We start from the raw sequence: 20,806 nt of genomic DNA on the forward strand, positions 1-20,806 counted from the left end.
TGACTCTAGCCTGAATCTCCTCTGCCCAAAAGTTGTGCAAAGCACTGAAAAGCATCAGATGGGGATGTCCACCAATATCTCTTCTACCAAAATCCAGCTGAAAAGTGCTGCAGACTTTCTTGTCCATCCCTCTTTAGCGGCTGGCGTGGCTCCATCAGGTCTCTTCCACTCACAGTCTGCTGTCCTGTGGTGGTGATGGAAAACAGGCCTGGAGTGTTATGTTCTTCCCTGTGTGATCCTTCAGAGCTTGTTCACAATCCTTTGTGTTTCATGTGACAGCAGAGGAGAGCACTGCTTTGCTAATGGGATAACACTGATGGATTCAGCAACAGAAGCCTTGCAGAACAAAAGAACAAGTTAGTTTATCTGTGATTGTGACCACATTTATTATTGCACTCCAACTCCTTGAGAGTCTACAGCCATTTATAGTTAGATTGTTCCAGGATAATAAAATAACACATGCATTTATTAGAAAGTTTCTTAGCAGAGTTTGTGAGCCCCAGACTTAGGGGCCTATAGCTGTAGTTATAAGCTACAAGCTCTGTGTAACCTGTAGGTATATGTAGCTACAAGCTATGGGCTTGTGGCCCAGGGGCTACATATTCAAATATAAATTTAAGGCTATAATCCCCAAATGGGTTTGTTATGATTTCTAAACTTGTGAAGCAACTTGGGCTGCTTTTTCTTTTCCATGTGAAAAGCAGAATGCTTTCCTGTTGTTTGAACTGAGACCAGAGGATTCTTGTCTGTTCCATCTGCTTTTCACCCTGCTACATTTTCAGTTATAGATGTCATTCAGAGTATACATGTCATTCTCTGTGGAGGATTATGCAATTGCATCTGTAGATGAAAAAATTTTGTGGCTTATACTACTTCACGTTGTAAATGAGTAAGTGAGAGGTTCCTGAAATCAAAGCTTACAAAATCTTAAAAAGGAGAGGGTGGAAAGGAGATAGGTCCTATCAACAATATTAATCTGCTAGTGACATTGTTAACTGTAAACCACTCTAAAAATAAAATTAAAAAAAAAAGAAAAAAGAAAAAGTCATACCTAGTGGACTGTTCTGAAAGCATAACCTCATGAGGTTAATTATGTGATAGTGGGTCTGGATGCTTAAAATATACAGTAGCTATCTCAGAAAGCTTCAACAAAGCATGTGTTAAGTAAAGGGAACCTGGCCAATCCTAAGTGGTCCATGATTGTTTAGCTAAAGTCCTTCTAAAAATGTCTGGGTTTTTTATTTAGAAAATTACTTGTGAATATGAGATTACTTCAATGTTTATTGCCTTAATCAGGAAGGGATATGAGCAGAAGCTTTCTTGGGGACTTGCTAACCTCTGAAATATTGCAAAGGATACATAAACCCAAAAATAGAGCTTTTTTCATTGTTCTCTCTCACACATGCAGGCAAACAAGTGTACACACACACCCCACTCCCAACTCTTTGTCCTTCTCATTTCATTTCCCCATGCTCTTCTCTAGCTATGGTAGTCTGCCCAGCAGTCAACATTCCCCATGCAGACTGGATGAATTCTCAGAGGCAGAGAAGCCTGCATCCCAGCTGTACTGCTGTGGCAGTGGTTTTGTTGTCATTTTTAAAGGGTTTGTTTGCTCTCAGTTTGGTTTTGTGTTATTTTTTTTTTCTTTCTTTTTATTAACATGATCCACTGGAAAATGTATTTGGAGAGAAAAGCAACCCATAATGATGTTCTGTTGAAACAAGTGATGCTTGGCTTGCTGGAAACCAGAAGGAAAATAATGACATGAAAATTGTCCTTGTTCAGGAGCAGTAAGCAAAGATTATATATAATTGGACAGTTATGAATCAATGAAACTGCATAGTTTTTCATGAAACTTGGCAAAAATTCAACCTCCCCATGTATAAGAAATCGGGATCAAAACACTTCTAGGAAAAAAAAAAATTCTTTAACTTTGTGTGCTCTGGGATGAAACACAGTAACTTTGATCTTTCCATTTGAAATGTATTCCATTTCAGTTCTGAAGCTTTTCTGAAATATGATGGAAAAAGCTTTACTTTCCTTTCCAAGAAGAGCAGCACTAAATTTAAACATGTATTTCATAAGTATATAGGGGAAGAAATAATTGTGAAACACCAGATTTTGCTGTTGTATATTCTGCAGTTGCTTGGATCCTTAGAATCAGAGTCTGCAAAGTAAAACGTTCTTAGCTTCAATTTTCTAATATACTAGGGACTTCAGTTTTGGGGTCTTCTGCTAATTTCTTTCAATACTCCTTCCATATTCCCTGGATCTTTTGATGGCCTCCTATTGGACAGGTTTTTCTCATTTCTCTAGTGATGCTGATTCTTGAATTCGATGGGTATGACATTGCAGCTGTGAATTTGGTTAGACAATAATGAGATCTATTTTTATCCAGCTGTTCTCATTTTGTTTATCACAATTCCTGCATTATTTAGGTGCTTTATATTTTCTAGATATATTGTCTTGCTGAAGTATCTGGAATAGAAACATCAATTAATTGTTTTAAAACCTGTATTCAGATTAGTACAGAAAAGTTCTGTGAAGCAGGAAGGTAATACAAAAGGTGTGAGAAAAGGCTCACATCCTTGAAAAGTGCATTTTGAGAGAATGGTCTTGACTGGAAATACAGTCATCAGCAGTGGAGGAATGAGGTACAACAGGTTTATTTTCAAGTTGTGGAGATTTGGTTATAATATGGATCAAAGAAAACTGTTTCTTTGAAGAACAGTGGACAGGGAATTACTGACAAGAGAGTATCCTGCTGAAAAGAAATTCAATAGCCATGGTGATCTCCAATGAATTTAATAAATGAGGGACAAATCTTGAGATACTTGACATACCAGCAAAAAGGCAAAGTTCTTTCTCCAAAGGGAGCTGTGAGTAAAGGAACTTGCTCTGAAGATTTCTCTCACTCTTCATATTAGTGCAAATTACCAGGGAGAAAAAGAAGAAATTACAAATACTAGGAGACTTGTCAAGGATGTAACATGGAAATTTACAGAGCCATAACTTGGGGAAGGGAGAGGGAATTCTATTTCTTCCTATCCTCCGTAGCAATAGATCATAACCCTAACCCTCTGCTGTGCTGACACTACAGTTTTCCCCCTCGCAACTATTGCAAGCAAATTTTATTCAAGATTTAAACTGATATTTTGGAGCGAGTTATTTTGATCATGTTTTAGTTCACTTTTGAAAGATTCATGCACAGTTGTCCAAATCTGGATGAGCACTGGGTGCTGCTTCATTTAGCACATGTAAATGGCTCCATGAAATTTCAAATAGGACACCACAGTATCCAACTCTCTGAACCACTCAGAGATGTAAAATCATTTACAGGATGATGTGGACAATATTGTCCACTAAAACATTATAATTCAATGTAATTCAAGTAAAGAATTAAAATTACTTGAAATTGCAAGTTTCAAGGCTAAACAGCATGACTAGAAGCTGAATCCCATGAGAACAGATTATTTAATGAATACTATTGAGCCCAATGAGTTCAGGAGCAGGACCATGTTTGAACCTCATGCACACTATGTAACAGTTAATGACATGGTCCAACTTTAGGAAATAAGATCTAATCATGACAATTTTTGTCCATCTTAAAAGGTGGGAAGCACATACATGGAGATATATAGATATGTATAGATAGAGATATGGATGATCTATATATAAATAGATATAGATTAGATAGATATATATATATAGATAGTATAGATATAGATATGTAGATATATAGATATATAGATATCATAGGCTATTCTTCCAAAACCCAAGTGTATGGAGCAACTTCTTTTCTACTCATCCTAAATCTTTGTGCCTGATGCATTTTCCTCTTTCTTGAATTCATTTGGTCTTGTTTTGTGATCTAGCAAAGGAATTTGTGGTGCAGTGAGATTTGCTTTCTTATTCATTTATTATCGGCCTAGATAAGGTTGGTTATTCTCATTGTTGTCTTCTGCATCAAACAGGCAAATAGACCTGTCATCTCTAGTAACATTACATGGGGCAAAAAAAAATGGGTGTGGATAAGAAATTTCCTCAGACTTATTTCTGTACCAACATGGGCTAGGAGAGGCCCAGTAGAGAATATTTTTATTTCCGCAGTTTAACAATTTCTAGCAAAAATGATTGCATGCAGGAGTGCTATTTGTAGGAATTTAAAGATGAAAGGGAGTGCAGGACATTGTCCCAGTCCTGAAAAGGTAATAAATTATATTTGAGTAGTGAAGACTATGCTCTTCAGAAGTAATTCTAATAGTGAAGACTCCACCATCTTCTAGGTGATCTTTTATAGCACCTCACTATCCTCACTGTTGAGAAGGTTTTTACAATATCTACCCTGAATCTTAATTGCTGCAATTTAGCACATTTCTTTCTGTCCTGTCCATCACTGTGATTGAGAACAGGTGATTTCCTTATTCTTTAGAAACAGCCTTTCATGCATTTGAAAGCTATTATCATGTTCAATCTCAGTTGTCTCCTTTCTAGCCTAATTTTTCAAGCTTTATTGAAGCCTCTGTTCCTTAGACTCTGGTCATGTTGCTCTCCTCACATTTTTCTCAATAGGCTCGTGTATTCCTGGGTTGTAATGTCCAAATTTGTCCTGTATTTCTGCTGAGGGTTTGTTAATGCTGAGATGAAAGGGAGAATTGCTTCACATTTTTGCAGGCTCTGCTTGTGTTTGTGCACTCCAATATGCTGTGAGCAGATGTCGACTCACGGTGTCACCCTGAACCACGTTCAGGCACACAGGCTCACACTAAAACCAGGAAACTAAAGGGAAAAGAAGTACCAAGCATTTCACCCTGCCACATATCTATTAGGCAAATATGATCAAGTTTTATTGGAGATTAATCAGCTGAAAAGAGACATGGAAAAAGAAGTTCCTGTTTGCTGCAAGAGATCAGTGATCAACATACTGATTCCAGAGTGCTTGAGTCATCCCCTTCACCAACAAATGGAAATATGATAATCTCTTTTTGTCAGGAGAGAGATATGCTTTGGAAATTAATGGCTGGGTTTGTGTTAATGCTCTAGGTTTTCTCACTCCTTGTTTTCATAGTCACCCAGGTCAGAAAACTTCCTAACGGGGTTTATGTGTCTGTGGCTAAAGACTGATGAAATAAACTGCTGATCTCAGCACTGTGACCAAAAACCTCAGTGGTACACTAGTTTGTCCTTCTCAAACAAAGAGATTAAATTAGGGAGTCTAAATAAATTAACAAAAACTTAACTGTTGTTTGCCACCTGGGTCTGTACTGAGTAATGACACAGGAATTCCCTGCTGCTAGTCACATTTAAAACATTTACATTGCAAACTGTGCTGGAAAGGAATAAGCAAACTTCTTCAAATGTATAATTAGAATTTTCCTTCTGGAAAACTGATGTCATGAATCTGCGTATTTCTGAGTTTCTTTAGTAGAAGGAAGCCTTTACTGTATTGCTTGCACATTATAAATCTTCTTTGATGAAAAAAAATGAAAGAAATGCAAACTAACAGAGATGCATTTCATAGACAAAAAAACTTTTTCATATACTGAACTGTGTAATTGAAGCCCATCCTGACTAGAGAAGTTACTTTAGAAGTTTTTAAGGTTGTAAGCTATTTCCTCCTGTGCAATTCAATAGCTCATTACCAGTTAAATATCATTACATTATACTGTATATAGATCCAGTGTTCTGGAAGAATTCCACAAGAAGAAAATTCACTTGTGGGATACCCTCTACAGCTAATGGATATTTATTTTAACGGCATAACCATTGCTTTAAATCTCTTTCTGCATTAATGATAAATTGACCATTAGTGCAAAGCAGGTGAGAAATAAAAATGGCTTCTAATAATTTATAGCTCACATTGATTTTGCTGGAATGTTTCAACAATAAGGCAGAGCCCAGGCCTTTGACTTGGGTTAATTCCATTCAGGTCAGTGGGATGTTTGCTGACACAACCTGTCCTTCAGCCCTCACTTTGTGGGTTTTGACCACCACATGCGTTTTGGAGCTCAGAAGCATGCGGCAACACGAGCATTGCTCTTGCTAGTGCTCTAATTCATGAACCTTTGTGTAATTTTGGTGTAGATTTTCACTCTTAGCCAAAGGATTGTTCCTCATTGTCCCATGCAATGCAAGTGCATCAAGAGTTTTGTTGAGGGAAGTGCCCTGATTTGGAGTTACAAGAATTAACTAATCTTAGGTTTAGAGGTCTCTCTGAAAATAAAGTATTTGAAAGAAGATTTGTTCAATCCCAACTGAAAAATAGCAACAAAGAAAAGGCATTTAACTTTTTTAACTAATACCACAAAAATTATGAAAGGGAACATTGTTTTAAAAATGAAGCCATTTTTTACAACATGATTCTTTAATTTTCATAATGTTCCCTTTATTTTTCAATGCAAATAATTTGAGAGCATTTCATGTTACCAAATGAGAAATAAAAGAAGGGTTTCACTGTAAGTCTTTTCTTGGTTCCACTCCTTTTGCTGCTTCTTAAAGTGCTTTGATATATCTGGATGAGAAGGACTACACCAGTACTAGGCTTTTTTTAAACAAAGCAGCCACAGATCAGTAGCATACACTGTACCAACTCCTCTAACAAACCAGCAGTTCTGTGAGAGGCAGGGATACGGAAAAAACGTGATAATTCATATTATGTGATTGTCTTCCTCCAGTGCACGGCATAATTCTGATTGAAATTACTGGCAGTACTTTGTGTGCATCAAAGGAAAAACAGCTCCAGGAACTGACATCCTGTGAAATGTGGAAGAGCTATTATAGGCTGGTGGTTCAATACAGTGGTTTCTGAAACCTTCCTGACAAAACCCGTAAGCTTTCTCTGGGCAGTAATGCTCAGCTCTGTGACCAAAGATGGTCAGCAGACCACCCATCTTTTCTATTCAAATCTGTGACAGCTTTAGCATGTGCAAAGATTCAAAGAGCAGGTTTCAAGCCATAATCCTTTCTAGGGCCCCATTCTTCTCATTTTACTTGTTAGAAACAAAATTAGATCCAAGGGTGTTGAAGGAAAGCTGCTAGCTTTCTAAGCCTTTAAAAATATGTATGCATTGCACATTTTTTCTCTGAGAACATCTTTTATTATGCACTGAAATAAATAGGTAAAATTAGGCAAGTTTTGATAGAGCCATAAAATTGCAGCTGAGAAGTCCTGGATTTTCTTTCCTGTTGCAACCTGTTTTTAAAGATAAGCTGGTTGTGACTCTTCATTTTAATTATATAGTAGGCCCTTTGTTTTAGCTAGGAATTGTTTAAATGTAATTCATTAAAACTAAAACACAGGTATGAATAAAATTATTTTCTGTTTCCAATCTCTTGATATTTGCAGCTATTATTTGCATATATGCTAAGGAGAACAAGCTTGGCCAACAAAGTTTCTTTAGGGTGGCAATGTTTTCCCATACAAATTGTCCCTTTAAGCAAAGTTGATCAAATATTTACAGGATTGCCATCTATCTATGTATAAAAATTGAGGGAGGCCCACGCTTCTGTAGTTATTACAAACAGTAGCATTCATCAGGAAGCGATCTCAAAGTGCTTTAAGCAGAGCATTGGTTCTAAAGTTGCACTGAATATTCTTGTTAGAGCTTAATAGACAAAAAATTGTAGGTGGAGAAGACTTAATCCTGCAGTGTTCTGTTTAGTAGTGCTGGAAGTTTAAAGATTTGGAAACTTTCAGCGTTGGTGTGGGGGGTGTAAGTCCAACAAGGCTCACTCATGCAAATACCCTTTATCTTTGGGACTGTACTATTGACCCAGCTTGCCAGTTAGCCATTAAATGACAAATGCTTTGTAGTGATTTGTCCAAGGCTGCACTTCGAAAAACTATGGCAGAGGCAGGTGTAGAAATTCCACATTTTCCATAGTATCTAAGAGGATTGTAGGATCATGTTTTAGGGGAGGGTGTTTAGGCTCACCTGATAGTCGAGCCATCAATCACCACAACAGGTGATCCATACTGCGTTGTCACTGGATGAGTGATGTGCCAGTAAAATGCAGATAGCTGTCCCCACTTGAATGCTTCCCCAAAAGTCTGTTTCCTATGTATGACTCCCCTATATCTGACCTTAAAAAAAGAACAGAATGTGTATATATATAATCAGATTTTCTCTCTTGTTAAGTTAATTACCTTTGGCTTCTGTAGTAGCTTAATTTTTCTTGCATTATCAATAGGTCTGCTGAAAGAAGCACAACACAAAGGGTTTTCTCTGTGTTATTGATTGGCTGGAAAGTGATGTGTTTGAGACTCTTGGAGCTTTTCCAGCACATATTTATTTACGTTGGGGGGGAAATCTGTATTACTTGGAAAAAAATAACTAAAACTTTCATTTAACATTACAAAAGAGAGTATTGCTTAATCCCTGAAGTAGGAAATTGCTTTTCTTCATGATCCATTGCTTTCCACTGTTTCTGGTTGCTGGTACTGAGAGAAAGAGAAACTGTGTTCTCACTGTGTTTTCACCATATCTATTTCCTTATCCTCCACAAAAAGAAAAAAAAAAAAGGAAAAAGAAAAAAGAATTTGGATGCCAATTTGTTGTTGAAGTAAATAAAGGGCAGGGAGGAGCCCGAGTATGAAAAGATCTTTTTGTCTCGAATGGGAATTTGCAAATATGGAAGCAGAGTAAAACTTTATGTGGAAATCTGAAAAGAGGAGATTAAGGGTTTGAAGCAGTATATCACAGCTGAAGTATATGAGCTATTGCTATTCTTTGAGATGCTGTTATGGTTTAATACCTAAATTCAGCAGCATGCTCCCAGAAAATGAATGTTGCTAAGGAATGTGTTTTCCTTGTGTCCTGATCTTGTACATATACAGAGAGAAAGAAAATGGCAATTAGAAGCAAAAGGCATAGCTGGCTGAAAATGATGGTATTTTGTTTCACCTTGCTTAAGACTCATTCTTTTTTGTTAAAAGCACCTATTGTTTTATTTCTTCTAATATGCACTGTAAAAATATAGAGTGTTACACCTGGGTACTGGAAAATACAAATGGACTCTAACTAAAGAATGGTTATTTAGCTTTGAAAGTTACAGTACTTAATCAAGAATTCTCTGACATTGTTGGGACAGGACACAGATTGAAATTTAGAGTAATTGAAAGTTACCAGCAGTGGTTTTAAATTTTCCCTGGGAACAGCAGTAGAAGCTGTATTTCCTCTTTTCCTATCACTGGTGTCTCTTGTTTTCTTTTTTAATCTGATTGCTTTCTTGTTTTTTTAATCCATTTAGTCTTGCCAACAATAATCAGAGGGTATGCCAGTAAAACAGCAGTCTGAATATAATTCTAATGGCAAGTTTTTGAGACTGGTAACTCACAGAAGAGGTACATGTACGTTTCATTTTGAGTTTTAGCTTGTGCTAGCTATATGAGGAAAGTAGCAAGACCACACCATATGCCCAATAAAAGCTTCATTAGAGAGGCATTAGTAGATTAATCCAACTTACTCTGCGGTTTATTTTATTTAGAATGCAATAAGGTAAGTTCATTAGTTTGCAGACTTAATGTTTTCTACTGTACCTCAAAGCAACCAGTAACAATTCCACTGAGATTCCCCAGATCTCGCTAACACCTGTCAAGATAAACACATGGCTCTCTGGGGGAATCACCTTGGCAACATAACTGAGGGAATCTAGAAAAAAAAGTAAGTCTTTCACACACAAAAGAGTGTTACACAGTCTAAACTTGATTAATGATTTTTCACATACCTCCGAGGTCATATATCTCTTTAAAGTAGAAAAATAAGTCAAATCAATCTCTGAAGAACAAATATTTTGGAATGTACAATACTGCATCTGAAATGTATTTTGAAGAACTTGAAGGATGTAGAATAATTGTGCAATTTGAATTGAGCCTCAGAAAGGCTGTCTGAGACCAGCAATTCAGTCTCCATCCCCCTAGGGCTAATATATTAGATTACAAGGATTATTGTAGTTGGCAGTATTTGTGCCACTACATTTAAGATTATGTCAGCATTTTCATTTTAAACCTGTATGTTCAGAGGTTCATAACTCAGCTATAGGAAATTTGCTTGGCGTTACAAATGTGTTCTGCACAACGGTGACACTTTTTCTGGGGGAAAGAAAAAGAAGAAAGAAAGAAGCTTAAAGCTAAATAAGTATTTGGACATTTTCAACTTATGACTGCCAAAAGTTAATGTCGTTTTCTTGCAACTCTGCTTTTGAAATTCAGTTCCTTCTACAGCTGGCTTGTAACACTACTGCTGTCTGGAGTCTAAAGCAATGCATTTCACTGGACAAAGAGTCATGGCTGCATCTTATCCCTTTCTTTGCCAAGACTGAAGCAGGACTGTGTTCAAGGAAGGCAGGAGGTGAAACTTCACTGTACATCCTCTTCTTGACCCAGGCCAGAAAAGTGAGGGGTATTGTGTGATGTTCATGAGTCACAATGAGTGGTATCTTAGAAATCCTGTTAGGAAACCCTGCTTAGAAACGCAGTCCTGACTTTAGGTGTTCCACAGACCCCATTTAAGGCTCTCTTGGCTACCAGTGGCCTTCTTCAAAAAAGCAAAAGCAATCAACTTTGCCTTGCAAGGTCTCTAAACCAAACTTCCCCATTTTGTGGCTGTTGCACTGAGCCTATTGTGAGCTTTCCTTGACGTGGCATTTAACATCTCAGTTACTGTGCATGGCAAACAATATCAAGTGCTGCAAACTCTGTAATACACACACTTTTTCTATTTCTGGGGGGCCTTTATCAAGGAATAGGTTTTGTATACACTTAGTATGCTTGTACTGGATACAAAAGAGCAGAATACTGGGTTCTGTTATTGGCATTTGTCATCAAACTTCTGGATGACTAATTTATAAGCTGGTTTTGTGGTGGCTTGCTTCCTGTCTCTAGCTGGAGTATTTGCTGAGGAGCTCAAATCAGAAGCATTCAAGCTGTAACAGGGTTCTCTCTTTTCTGTGGCAATGCAGCAGCACTGGGAGAAGTCAGAGAGACTTTTGCAGGTTCTGCAGCAGCAGCCTAATTGCCCATGGAATTAACCACTCATGTGATAGCCCAGAGAGAGCATGGCTAGAGACCATTTGCTACAGAACCACAAATCTCTTAAATGCCTCTATGTACCTACAGGTGGACTTGGCCTTATTTCCTGTGCCTTTAGACTTATGTCAAAGGGGGAAGCTACACAAAGTGTTAGGAATCTTTTTGCCAGCTTAAACTAAAAAAAGAAAAAAAAAAAAAAAAAGTATGACATTAAGTGGCATCACAGCACTGGGAGCCAGTAATAGCCACCCTGCAGTGGATTCTGAGCCATCCTCCTCAAGCCAGCTCAAACCAGGGCTAGTTTGAGCTAGTTTGATTCTAGTAAGGGTGGACAAACTTGGCAAAGTTCCCCAATGACTTATGGAGCAACCAGGGCTATTTCAGACAAAGAGGGACCTTCTCCTCAAAGTCAGAATTCCCCAGTGCAAAATGTCTTCCACAAGCCCCTTCTGTTCTAAATTGAAAAGATCTGGCTTATGTGCATGTCTTCGGTGAAATGAAACAGAATGAAAATCAGCTTGATTTTGACAGAAAGGAATAGAGAGAAAGAGATTACTTTATATACACACAGTCAAGAAACATTTATTATGAAGATTTAAGCCTATCTGGATGTACAGAAAGACTTTTTAACTGTACCAAGATTTGTTTTGAACTATGCATAGAGAGAGAATAGCTACATTACAGAGAAAGCAGCCTTCCTTTCCTTTGTAAGCTCTCCTTTCTCACATGGTTACCAAAATTTTGAATTTCTGTGCATTTTATGGCAGTACAAAAACTCCATTAATTCCCTTAGGATCATATTTTTTACCTTGTAAGTCTTCAAGTAGTTCAAAGCTTATTGACATAAGGTAAATAGTTTCTGCCCTTGGTTGTGTATGCTTGGGACACAAACTGGACTTGAATGACAGGCCTTGGTTCAGCATCTTGCAATTAACTGGCTTTTGAAAGGAACATTCTCTGCTGTTTAAAAGAGGAAAGTTACCACCTCCACTCTTACCAGACATCAGTAAAAGTATTGGGAGATACAGTGTATAAGTCATTAAAATCAGAAGTGTTTATAGTGGAAAGAAGAATCATTAGCTTGACTCTTTTCTTCTCTAAGCCTCTGTGTGTATGCTGGATAAACATAAATTCTGATCTGTTCAGTTGTAATCACAGAATGTCCATGTGTTTTCAAATTAAGAGAAAGTCCAAGCCTAGCAGCAGGGAAAACCTGGAACATGAAACATTGCTAGTGTGTTAAAGCTCTCCATAGTTAATTCCATAGTGTTCCTGTAATGCAAACACAGATTTGTGGAAGTGTTTGGGGTTGGGTTTTTTTGTTTGTTTGTTTGTTTTATTGTTTTGCTGAACAGCAGTTGAGCCTCAGGAGTTTAAGAGCAGATGTTACAACACTAAGTGTAGGATTAACTGGAGGTGGCCAGAGGAGCCTGGTTGCATAAGGTGGCACTTAACCAAAAGGAGCCCTGAATTTAACTGACAACTTCTGTGGCCTAAGGCATGGTCTGCACTCCAGTTCTGCTGGTGTTGCTGAAGCTGTCCATCTTAGCTGTTCTATTTCTCCTGTTGCAGAGAGATATGGTCATACCAGCAAGACGTATCTAATTTTATCTGAGGAAGTAATGTAAGCTATACTCACAGGAGTCCTTTTTTCTTTTCTTTGTAGAAATTTCTTTTAGGAGCATTTGGTGTTTATAGCATAATGACACTAGAACAAATCAGGGAAAGATGTGTTCTCACAATAAGGATATTCTTGCTCAAAAAAAAAAAAAATACTTGCACACTAGTATTAACAGAGTCCATTTGGTGGCAATATCTTGATTAAAAGTCATGTTTTCTACCAATGTGACCTGCACAGGCTAAGTGTTAAATAGAACTAATTTCACTGAGCTAATTTCTTGAGATACTAAAAACTATCTTGTGAGAACTAGAGTTCATTTTCATATTTTATTTACTAGGCCTGCAGTGGAACATTTATTTGTTATTTATTGCCTTCTTTTGTACCACTTCTTCATTCTTTGAGTGAACCTTCACAGACTGAAACCGGCACATTGATTGTGTTGGAAGTACAATTCTATGTCCTTGGGGATTAAAACCAGGTTATTTCAACTTCAATTAGTCCTCAGCTAACAAAAATTCATACTCTTATGTCAGCAGGGGGTAAAAAAGGCAAGCATTTTAAATAAGAAATGCTGCTTACCTTTGTTTTTCATAGGCTTTACTTGCAGAATCTTTTAACTTACTTGTCATTAAAAAGCCCAACTCCAACTGCCAAAACACCCAATTGAACTTTTTAAATAGAATCACAGGATCATGGGACCATTTAGGTTGGAAGAGACCTCTAAGATCACCATTAACCTAGCACAGTCAAGGCCACTGAATCATGTCCCTAAGTGCCACATAGGAATGTGGAATGGTTTGGGTTGAAAGGGACCTTAAATACGACCTCGTTCCAATCCCCCTGCCATGGACCATACCTTCCTCTAGACCAGGTTTCTCAGAGTTCCATCCAGCCTTGAACACTTCCAGGAATGGGGAATCCACTTCTCTGGGCAAACTGTTCCAGTGCCTCACCACCCTCACAGTAAAGAAATTCTTCCCATTATCTAATCTGAATCTCTACAGGTCTTTAAACACTTCCAGGAATGATTAATTCACCACTTCCCTGGGCAGCCTGTTCCCCTTGGGCAGCCTGTTCCAGTGCTTGACAACACTTGCAGAAATTTTTCCGGATATTCAATCTTTCCCTATCACGACCTGAGGCCATTTTTTCTCGTTCTATCACTTGTTACTTGAGGAAAGAGACCAACACTCACCTTCTTTAAATCAAAACACACAAAAAGTATAAGTGTCTGACTACCAGAACTTGCTTCAAATCAGAAATAAGTTTTATTAGCTTGCTGAAAACACCAAAAAAAAAAAAAAAAAAAAAAAATGAGCTAGGGAGGATTTTACTGGAATGTCCCTCTTGTGCCTTCCTGTCTCCATCTTGCTTTCACATACACTTCCTTCTTCACCTTCCTGGTATTCTTTTAATTTTCAGTCTTTTAATATTTTCTGCAAATTAATTCTCTCCCATTTCTCACCCTTGCACTGCGTTAGATCACCTTTCTCCCCCATGAAACTTGGATAGTTCTCTCGTTTGTGGTTCACAGTGCAGAGCCAGAAAAATGTCAAATGCTGTTAAAATTAGAGTTGCTACACCCAAGGTGCTGATCACATTACCAGATCCAGAAAGAGATGCCTACTTAGAGGGCAGTCACCCCATTCACACTTTAATCGGGCACTTAAGGAAGAGTTAGATGCCTAAATAGTTTTGTGAAGATTTGACCTTTGTGTACTTAACCCTTGGTTTGGATGCACGGCAGCAAAACAATTCATAAATTTAAGGGTCCCTAAGCAGTGTTTAATATCATAATGTAGCACCTAAAAATGACCCATTACAATCTATCTGATGAAAAAAAAAAACTTCACCAAGTAGTCTCCAGGCACAGATCGAAACTGGAAACTTTAGCAGGAATTGTATATGTGCTCTGCATAAATAGTACATCTTTAATAAAGCAGACCACTTAAAAACCCCTTTTATCTTCAGTGAAATATTAAATGAAGTACCTTGGAAGTACCTAAACATTTTATTCATTTGTCCTTGTTTTTTAAACACTTTAGGCCTCCCTGGCACAGTAGATGGCAGATGGAGCAAGAATTTAGATTAAGGTACTCAAACTACGAAGATACCCAACACAGAGAGCTTCCACAAAGTCCTTCTGAATCCACCAAAGTGGATTTTCAAGCAAAGCTGAACAAACTGTGCTGGGGCTGGAAGGAATCTGCGGAAAGCCTCTCTCGGCAAGGTCACACCCGCTGGGGAGTGCCCAAGTGGGGATGGAGCCGTGGAATCCCTGGGCTCCGGCAGGGAAACTCCCGCTGTAAGTGCAGCTTCTGATGGAGGCTTTAAAACAGCACAGCCCAGCAAAGTTAGTCTAGACAGGACTTGGCAAGTGAAATTTTATCCATACAATTGCGTTGCCAACTGTATCGTCACACGGTTGGCAATACCGGCTTCCTATTTCAGAGGAGTGATAACAATTTTAAGTCCCTCGTCTGTAGGATGTCTAGAATCATTAAGAACAGTCAAGTTAACTACTGCCTGTTTCTAAAACGGCAGCAACATGTGAACAGTTTAATGAAAATCTGGTTCCAGTGACTGAAATATTTTGTTTCCTGAGTCAAATTGATAGAAAACCTAGTGGTATTTATGGATGAAATTTCTAACACACATTACTTGCATGAACAGGAAACGTATATCAGGAGGTTTAATTTTATGAGAGCTGTCGAATCTAGGCTGACATTTCTTTAAGGTTTCATGCCTTTTTTTCCTTCTTTCCCTAACTCCGAAACTTTGAGAATTTATCGTCTTTTATTATTTTTTAGGCGGTGACAGTGCATGCCAGTTGAAAGCTGATAGTTTGGAAAACCGGTGTTTCTTCTTTCACACAGAGGCTTTTGGAGGCAGGTTGGAAAAGTCTCGGACTTCTTCCTAAGCCTTCTTTTCCTCTGGCGAGCCGGGGTGTTAGGGGATGGTCCCCGCCTCCCAGGGCGGCTGTGGGCTTCCCTCGGGGGGCGTCTGCCCTTCCAGGGAGCGCAGAAAGGGCTCGGGCGGTGCTGCTTTCCTCTTGCGGCTTTCTTAGCATTTACCTCGGCGTCTCGGCAAAACTTTGCGTGCGTGCCGAGGCTGCGATGCGCCGCGTCCAGGTGGGCAGGGGTATGGGCAGCACCGCCCCCGGGGCAGGGCAGGAGCTGCCGCTTTCTCGCCGCTGCTGCGGGGATTCGGGGCCCTTTCCCCGGCACGACCCTCGCCGGGGGGAGCGATCCGCCCTGGGCTGAGCGGAGCCGGGGAGAAACGCCTTTCTCCTTCCTCAGCCTACGCAGCTGAGCAAAGGTTGTGACTTCCCTTAGCACCCGCGGGAATTAGCGCCTCGGCGAATTGCAGCGGTTTGCGTTTAAATTAACGCGAAATGTATTAAAAAAAAAAAAAAAAAAAAAAAAAAGAAACATTCTCACGCCCACCGCTCGCCCTCTCGCTTTCACGCATCCGCACCCCGCACCCATGATCTCATGCTGCTGAAGGCATGGCACAAGATCTACGGCAGGCTGGGAGCGGGGGAGGGAGAGGAGGCCCGGGAGTGCGCGGCTCGCACACCCTGCTGCGCCCAGGTGCGGTACTGCAGGGGCTGCGCCTCCGCGCCCGGCTCCGGGGGGCGCAGGAGCCGCCGCGGGCCCACAGCATGGCCCTCAGCATACAGAGACTCGCCTTTTAAACGTGACATCGGCTCCCGCGGCACCCCGGGCTGTGTGTGTGTGTGTGTGTGCGGGCGTGCTGCTGCTGTAGGGTAGCCTGCTTTGGGGGCGGGCGTGGGGCCCCGCAGCCGGGTGGCGATGCGGGAGCTGCCGGCGCCGCCCTGCAGCTGCGGAGGAACCGGGAGGCTCAGCCCAGAGAGGATTTTTTTCAGCCCAGTTTGCGGCCGAGGTGCGGTGGTTGAGTGGTGCCGGAGAAAATCCCGGTAACTCTTTGTTCGGCGCCCTGTGTGTAATTACAGGATAACCACAGCCCGTGCCCCAATAGACGGAGCGAAACATCTGATGGGCGAAGTTCAGGCCAATTAAAAGACCCCAAAATCGTTCTTTTCCAGATGAAAGTGGGTTTTCAAGACACTGGTACCTCTGAACTATCGGAGGAGGGGAAGTGCTCCTGCCGTGCTGCTGACTTCGCGGCGCGGGTGGGGAGGAGAGGCGTGGGAGAGTGTGAGTGAGTGTATGTGTGAGTGAGTGTCTGTGTGTGTGTGAGTGTGTGTGTGTGTGTCTGTGTGTCCCCTCCACACCGCCCGAGCCGCGTTCTGGCAGTGCGCGGCTCCCGAAAGGCTGAGGAGAGGCAGCGCGACTGTGTGGGAGCTGAACTCAGCCTCCCTCTTTAACATAGGCTCGTCCTCTGCATTGCATCCAAGCCTCAGCGATTTGCTGTTCGGAGACTGCAGATTTGCATAGCCCTGCTCCTCGCAAGCATGCTTATTTTTATTTTTTATTTTTTTTTTTTTTTCCTCCCAGCTTCTTTCATAAGGGTGCACTATTCTCCCTGAAAACATCCTCGGGTATTACTGTCAATAGCCAGACCACTGAGATTGCCGGAGCAGCCTGATTTTTGTCTGGCGGCGTGTGCGAGTGTGTGTTCGCGAGTGTGAGTGTGTGTGCGCGCCGGGAGAGAGCTCGCTCGGTGAGGGCTCACCAGTTTGGAGATGAATGGAGGGAAGAGCAGCAGTTTGATTTTCCTCTGCTTTCCCAGCGCTGGCTGATGGAGTGGCATCCCCTTTTCTCTTTCTTAGCAGAAATGTGGCATGATTGGCTACACCGTGGATTACTGAGGATGGGGGAATGCTTGGCATTCTCGTAGCCCTTGCAACTGTGGAGTATTGTTAATGAGCACCAGCCCCGGGAAAGCTGAAACTAACGATTGTTTGGGCGCGGGGCTTTTCCCCACTTCCACCTCTTTGCGAAGGCTCTGAATTGCCTGGATTCTCTGACTATGTCTCGGATTGTTTTGGGTAGAAGAAGACCCGGAGAAAAGGATCCTCATAGGCTTTCCCAAAGGGAAGAGATGGCTCGCCTGGTGCCGTGAGCCGCAGCCAGCGCCGTGTGCGAGTGTGCGAGCGCCTCTGCCCAAAGTTTGCCTCCGTTGCTGTGGCTGCTGCTCCTCCCGAGGACGCCGCGGGCCGGCTCGCCGCGCACCGGAGGATGGGGGGACTCCTTAGGGGCAGCCCGGAGCCGGGACCCGCCAGCAGCGGCAGCAGCAGCGCCGGCGGCCGCTTGGCCCTGCTCTGGATAGTCCCGCTCACTCTCAGCGGCCTCCTTGGGGTGGCGTGGGGCGCCTCCAGTTTGGGCTCTCACCACATTCACCATTTCCACGGCAGCAGCAAACATCATTCAGTGCCTATCGCTATCTACAGGTCACCGGCTTCCTTGCGAGGCGGACACGGTGGGTTCGGGTGCCGCTCGGTCCCTGCGCGGTCGGGGGCGCAGAGCTCAGCCGGGGCTGCGGGACCCCGCGGGCCGGGGCTGCGGCGGCGCTCGGGGGGCGGACGAGGAGCACGGACGAGGGAAGGAAGGGCTGGGCTACGGGGCCGGGCCCGCCGGGAGCCCCCTCGGGCGGGGTCTGGGCCCGTCCCGCCGCTCCGGGTGTGGCGGGGGGGCTCTGCCGGTCCCGGCTGGGCGGGGGATGCTGGCGGGGCATCCCCCGTGGCCGTGCCCGTGGCCGTGGCCGTGCCGTGCGCCCCGCGGGGTCGTGCCGCGCTCTCCCGCACCCCGCCGCTCCCTGCCCCGCCGCACGGGGACGGAGCCGCCAGGAAAGGCCAGCCCGGAGCTGCGGCCCCCGGCTGGGAGCGCCCCGCCTCGTTCCTCCCCTCCGTGGCCCGCTGCGGGGACACACGCTCAGGGCAAGCCGCCCCCACGGCGCGGGCAGGGCAGGGCAGGGCGCCCGGGGACCCCGGCGGGGAGGGGAGGGGAGGGAGCCGGTGCGCCGCTTAAACCGCTGGTGATGATCGTGCTGCTTCCAGTTCATTACCTCGGTCGAAAGTCGATGAACTAAAGCAAAGGTCAGCTCATTATGCTGGGGACCGGGGGAGCGGTAAGCGCTGAGACACTGAGGGAGGGAGGCGATGCCCGCTGTAGCGGGCAGCAAAGGGACGGAGATGAAATTCTTTCCAGGTGCAAATACATTTTGCTTAAGAACGACAGTGCTCCGGTACTTAGTTTCTGAAGTGACAGGAAGCTGCTTCAGTGCCTTTTGGAGAGCCCCGTGCAGTTCTCTTTCCTTTTGCACGCAGACTTGCGAGCAACTGCACATCAGTACATGCAGAATAGGTGTGCATACATAGGTTTGGTTGTACCAAAAGCTGCCAAAGAAAGCGAAACACCAGGCTGCTTTTTGAGGATTTAAAGCCTCCCTTTGTCTCCGAGGGAGGAAGAGAAGATAAAGAAACCCCCTTGTTGGTTTCTGATTAGATTATACAGCTTCATTCTTCTTCATTTTCTCGTCTTGCCTTGCTTCATTTGCACGACCGTGCGATGTCATTTACAGGCTTTGCAAAGTGAAAACCAGATCTTGTACTTAACCTTTACTTCTCTGTGCAAGATGACCCAGTTACAAGCACGAGGTAGTTAGGAATTATTGGATTTTTTCCAGTGATTAACAATGCTGGTATTGGTGGAAACGGGAGCATCATTTACGTGAAAATTCCCACTGTGTGCTAAATACCATTTGATACATAACTGCTAGAAAAGAAGAAGTGCACAGCAATGCCTCTTATTAAGCATTTTGTTATTTTTTAAAAAAACTTGTATGACTGGTCTAATTGAAAACAAAACAATTGAGAAATTCAGGCCACCACTCTTCTCTGTAGTGCACTTGAGGCAGTGCAAGATTGAGAATGCTGCATGTTCTGTAATGTATGTGCTACAGGGGAGAACTAAAGATGTATGTGTGTGCATATATATGTGTATGCTTAATATCCTCTCAGTTTCTGCCCGTAAGGGGATATCATGTAGGGGCTTGCTGTTCATCTGAGAGAGGGCTAAAAGGATGAGGGGAAATGAAACATGATTGTAGAGGTACCAGCTATGATTCCTTAGAAAGCATTTTAAAGTCACACCTTTTGTCAGTTTTTGAAAACATTACCTTGGACCCAGTCAAAGGGTGGTGTGTAAAAAGGCAGGTTTCTCAGAAGAAATAAGTCTTTTTAAAGAAAATTAAATATGAAGAGGTGGAGCTGCTACTTAAAGATTTCATAGGGTAGCCCAGGAGCCTCTCCAGAAGTTAAGTGGCTGATTTTATGAAAAGAGGGATGTTCTCTGCCGTAAGGTGGCATTTCAGAATGTTTACTTGATAACTCTAAGTGTCTTTACTTTCCTCTGTGAGAAATTCTGCTATCTGGCAGCATTTTAAAACATTTAATTCTTTTCATTATTAATTCTTCAGAGAGGTGTTCCCATTTACTTCTGTAAGCCTGACAGAAGCATTTCTGTCTCAGGCTGAGCAGTGTTGGACACAGTTCCTGTGGAGCTCAACACTGCATCTCTCAGCATCCATCAGAGGGAACTGGGTGAGGGAGAAGGGAATGTGTGTATGTGCTTGTTCCTTACCTGCTCTTCTCCAGGGTCCCTAGCCCCTGCTGACTTAGCCAGGTGAGAATTTGCTTCTCAGGCTTGTATCCTTCAACCTTAGCTCCATTAAGTTTTGCAGGTATTTTGTTCTAGTCATATACAATTGTACATACAAAATTGCAGTTTTTATGGTGACTTCATAGCAGGTTTTTTTTGTTACTTTGTCAGCTTTTTGTAGCATCATACCTGCTAAAAGTAGAAAAGAGCTTTTAGGGCAGGTCAATTAGTCGATCCCAAATGGAAGCATTGCTCTCTAATATAGTGAATTAGAAGTGTGAAAGGAAGGAGAAATGATCACTTTGTTCAGGCACTGAATAAATGCCACCACAGTCCTCAGACATCCACACCTTTACCCCTGGCACTGGCTAGCCCTGACACCCCCACCCTCTTGGGTTTAATTTTTTTCTAATCTTTCAGTTTTCCTTGAGCCAACACAATTTCAGCTAGTAGTATAAGCAAAGCCAAAAGCCCTGCATGGTTGGATTTCTTCCATTTCCTTAAAAAAAACCGAACCACAATCTTGCTGCTAACATTCTCATCAGGTAATTTTGCTGGGGTTTTGCTTAG

The 20,806-nt window shown here is 42.2% G+C and overlaps 1 protein-coding gene across 49 annotated transcripts in view; it reads left to right on the top strand.

The window, feature by feature from the left end:
• Window positions 1-20,806, top strand: part of NRXN1 (neurexin 1) — a 671,062-nt gene that overhangs the window by 382,822 nt on the left and 267,434 nt on the right. The window contains exon 1 of one of the 49 annotated variants that reach the window (XM_086878981.1): window positions 17,168-18,056. The exons of 45 other annotated variants lie outside the window; for them this stretch is intronic. In XM_086878981.1, coding sequence (XP_086735107.1) covers window positions 17,816-18,056 — 241 coding nt within the window. In that variant the 5' untranslated portion in view covers window positions 17,168-17,815. Of the gene's footprint in view, window positions 1-17,167; window positions 18,057-20,806 lie in introns of those variants that run through there. 3 more of the 49 variants (XM_086878982.1, XM_086878980.1, XM_086878979.1) reach the window with 3 other exon arrangements.

This window comes from Cyanistes caeruleus, chromosome 2 (assembly GCF_971803275.1).
Source record: "Cyanistes caeruleus chromosome 2, bCyaCae1.hap1.1, whole genome shotgun sequence".
Lineage (NCBI taxonomy): Eukaryota > Metazoa > Chordata > Aves > Passeriformes > Paridae > Cyanistes > Cyanistes caeruleus.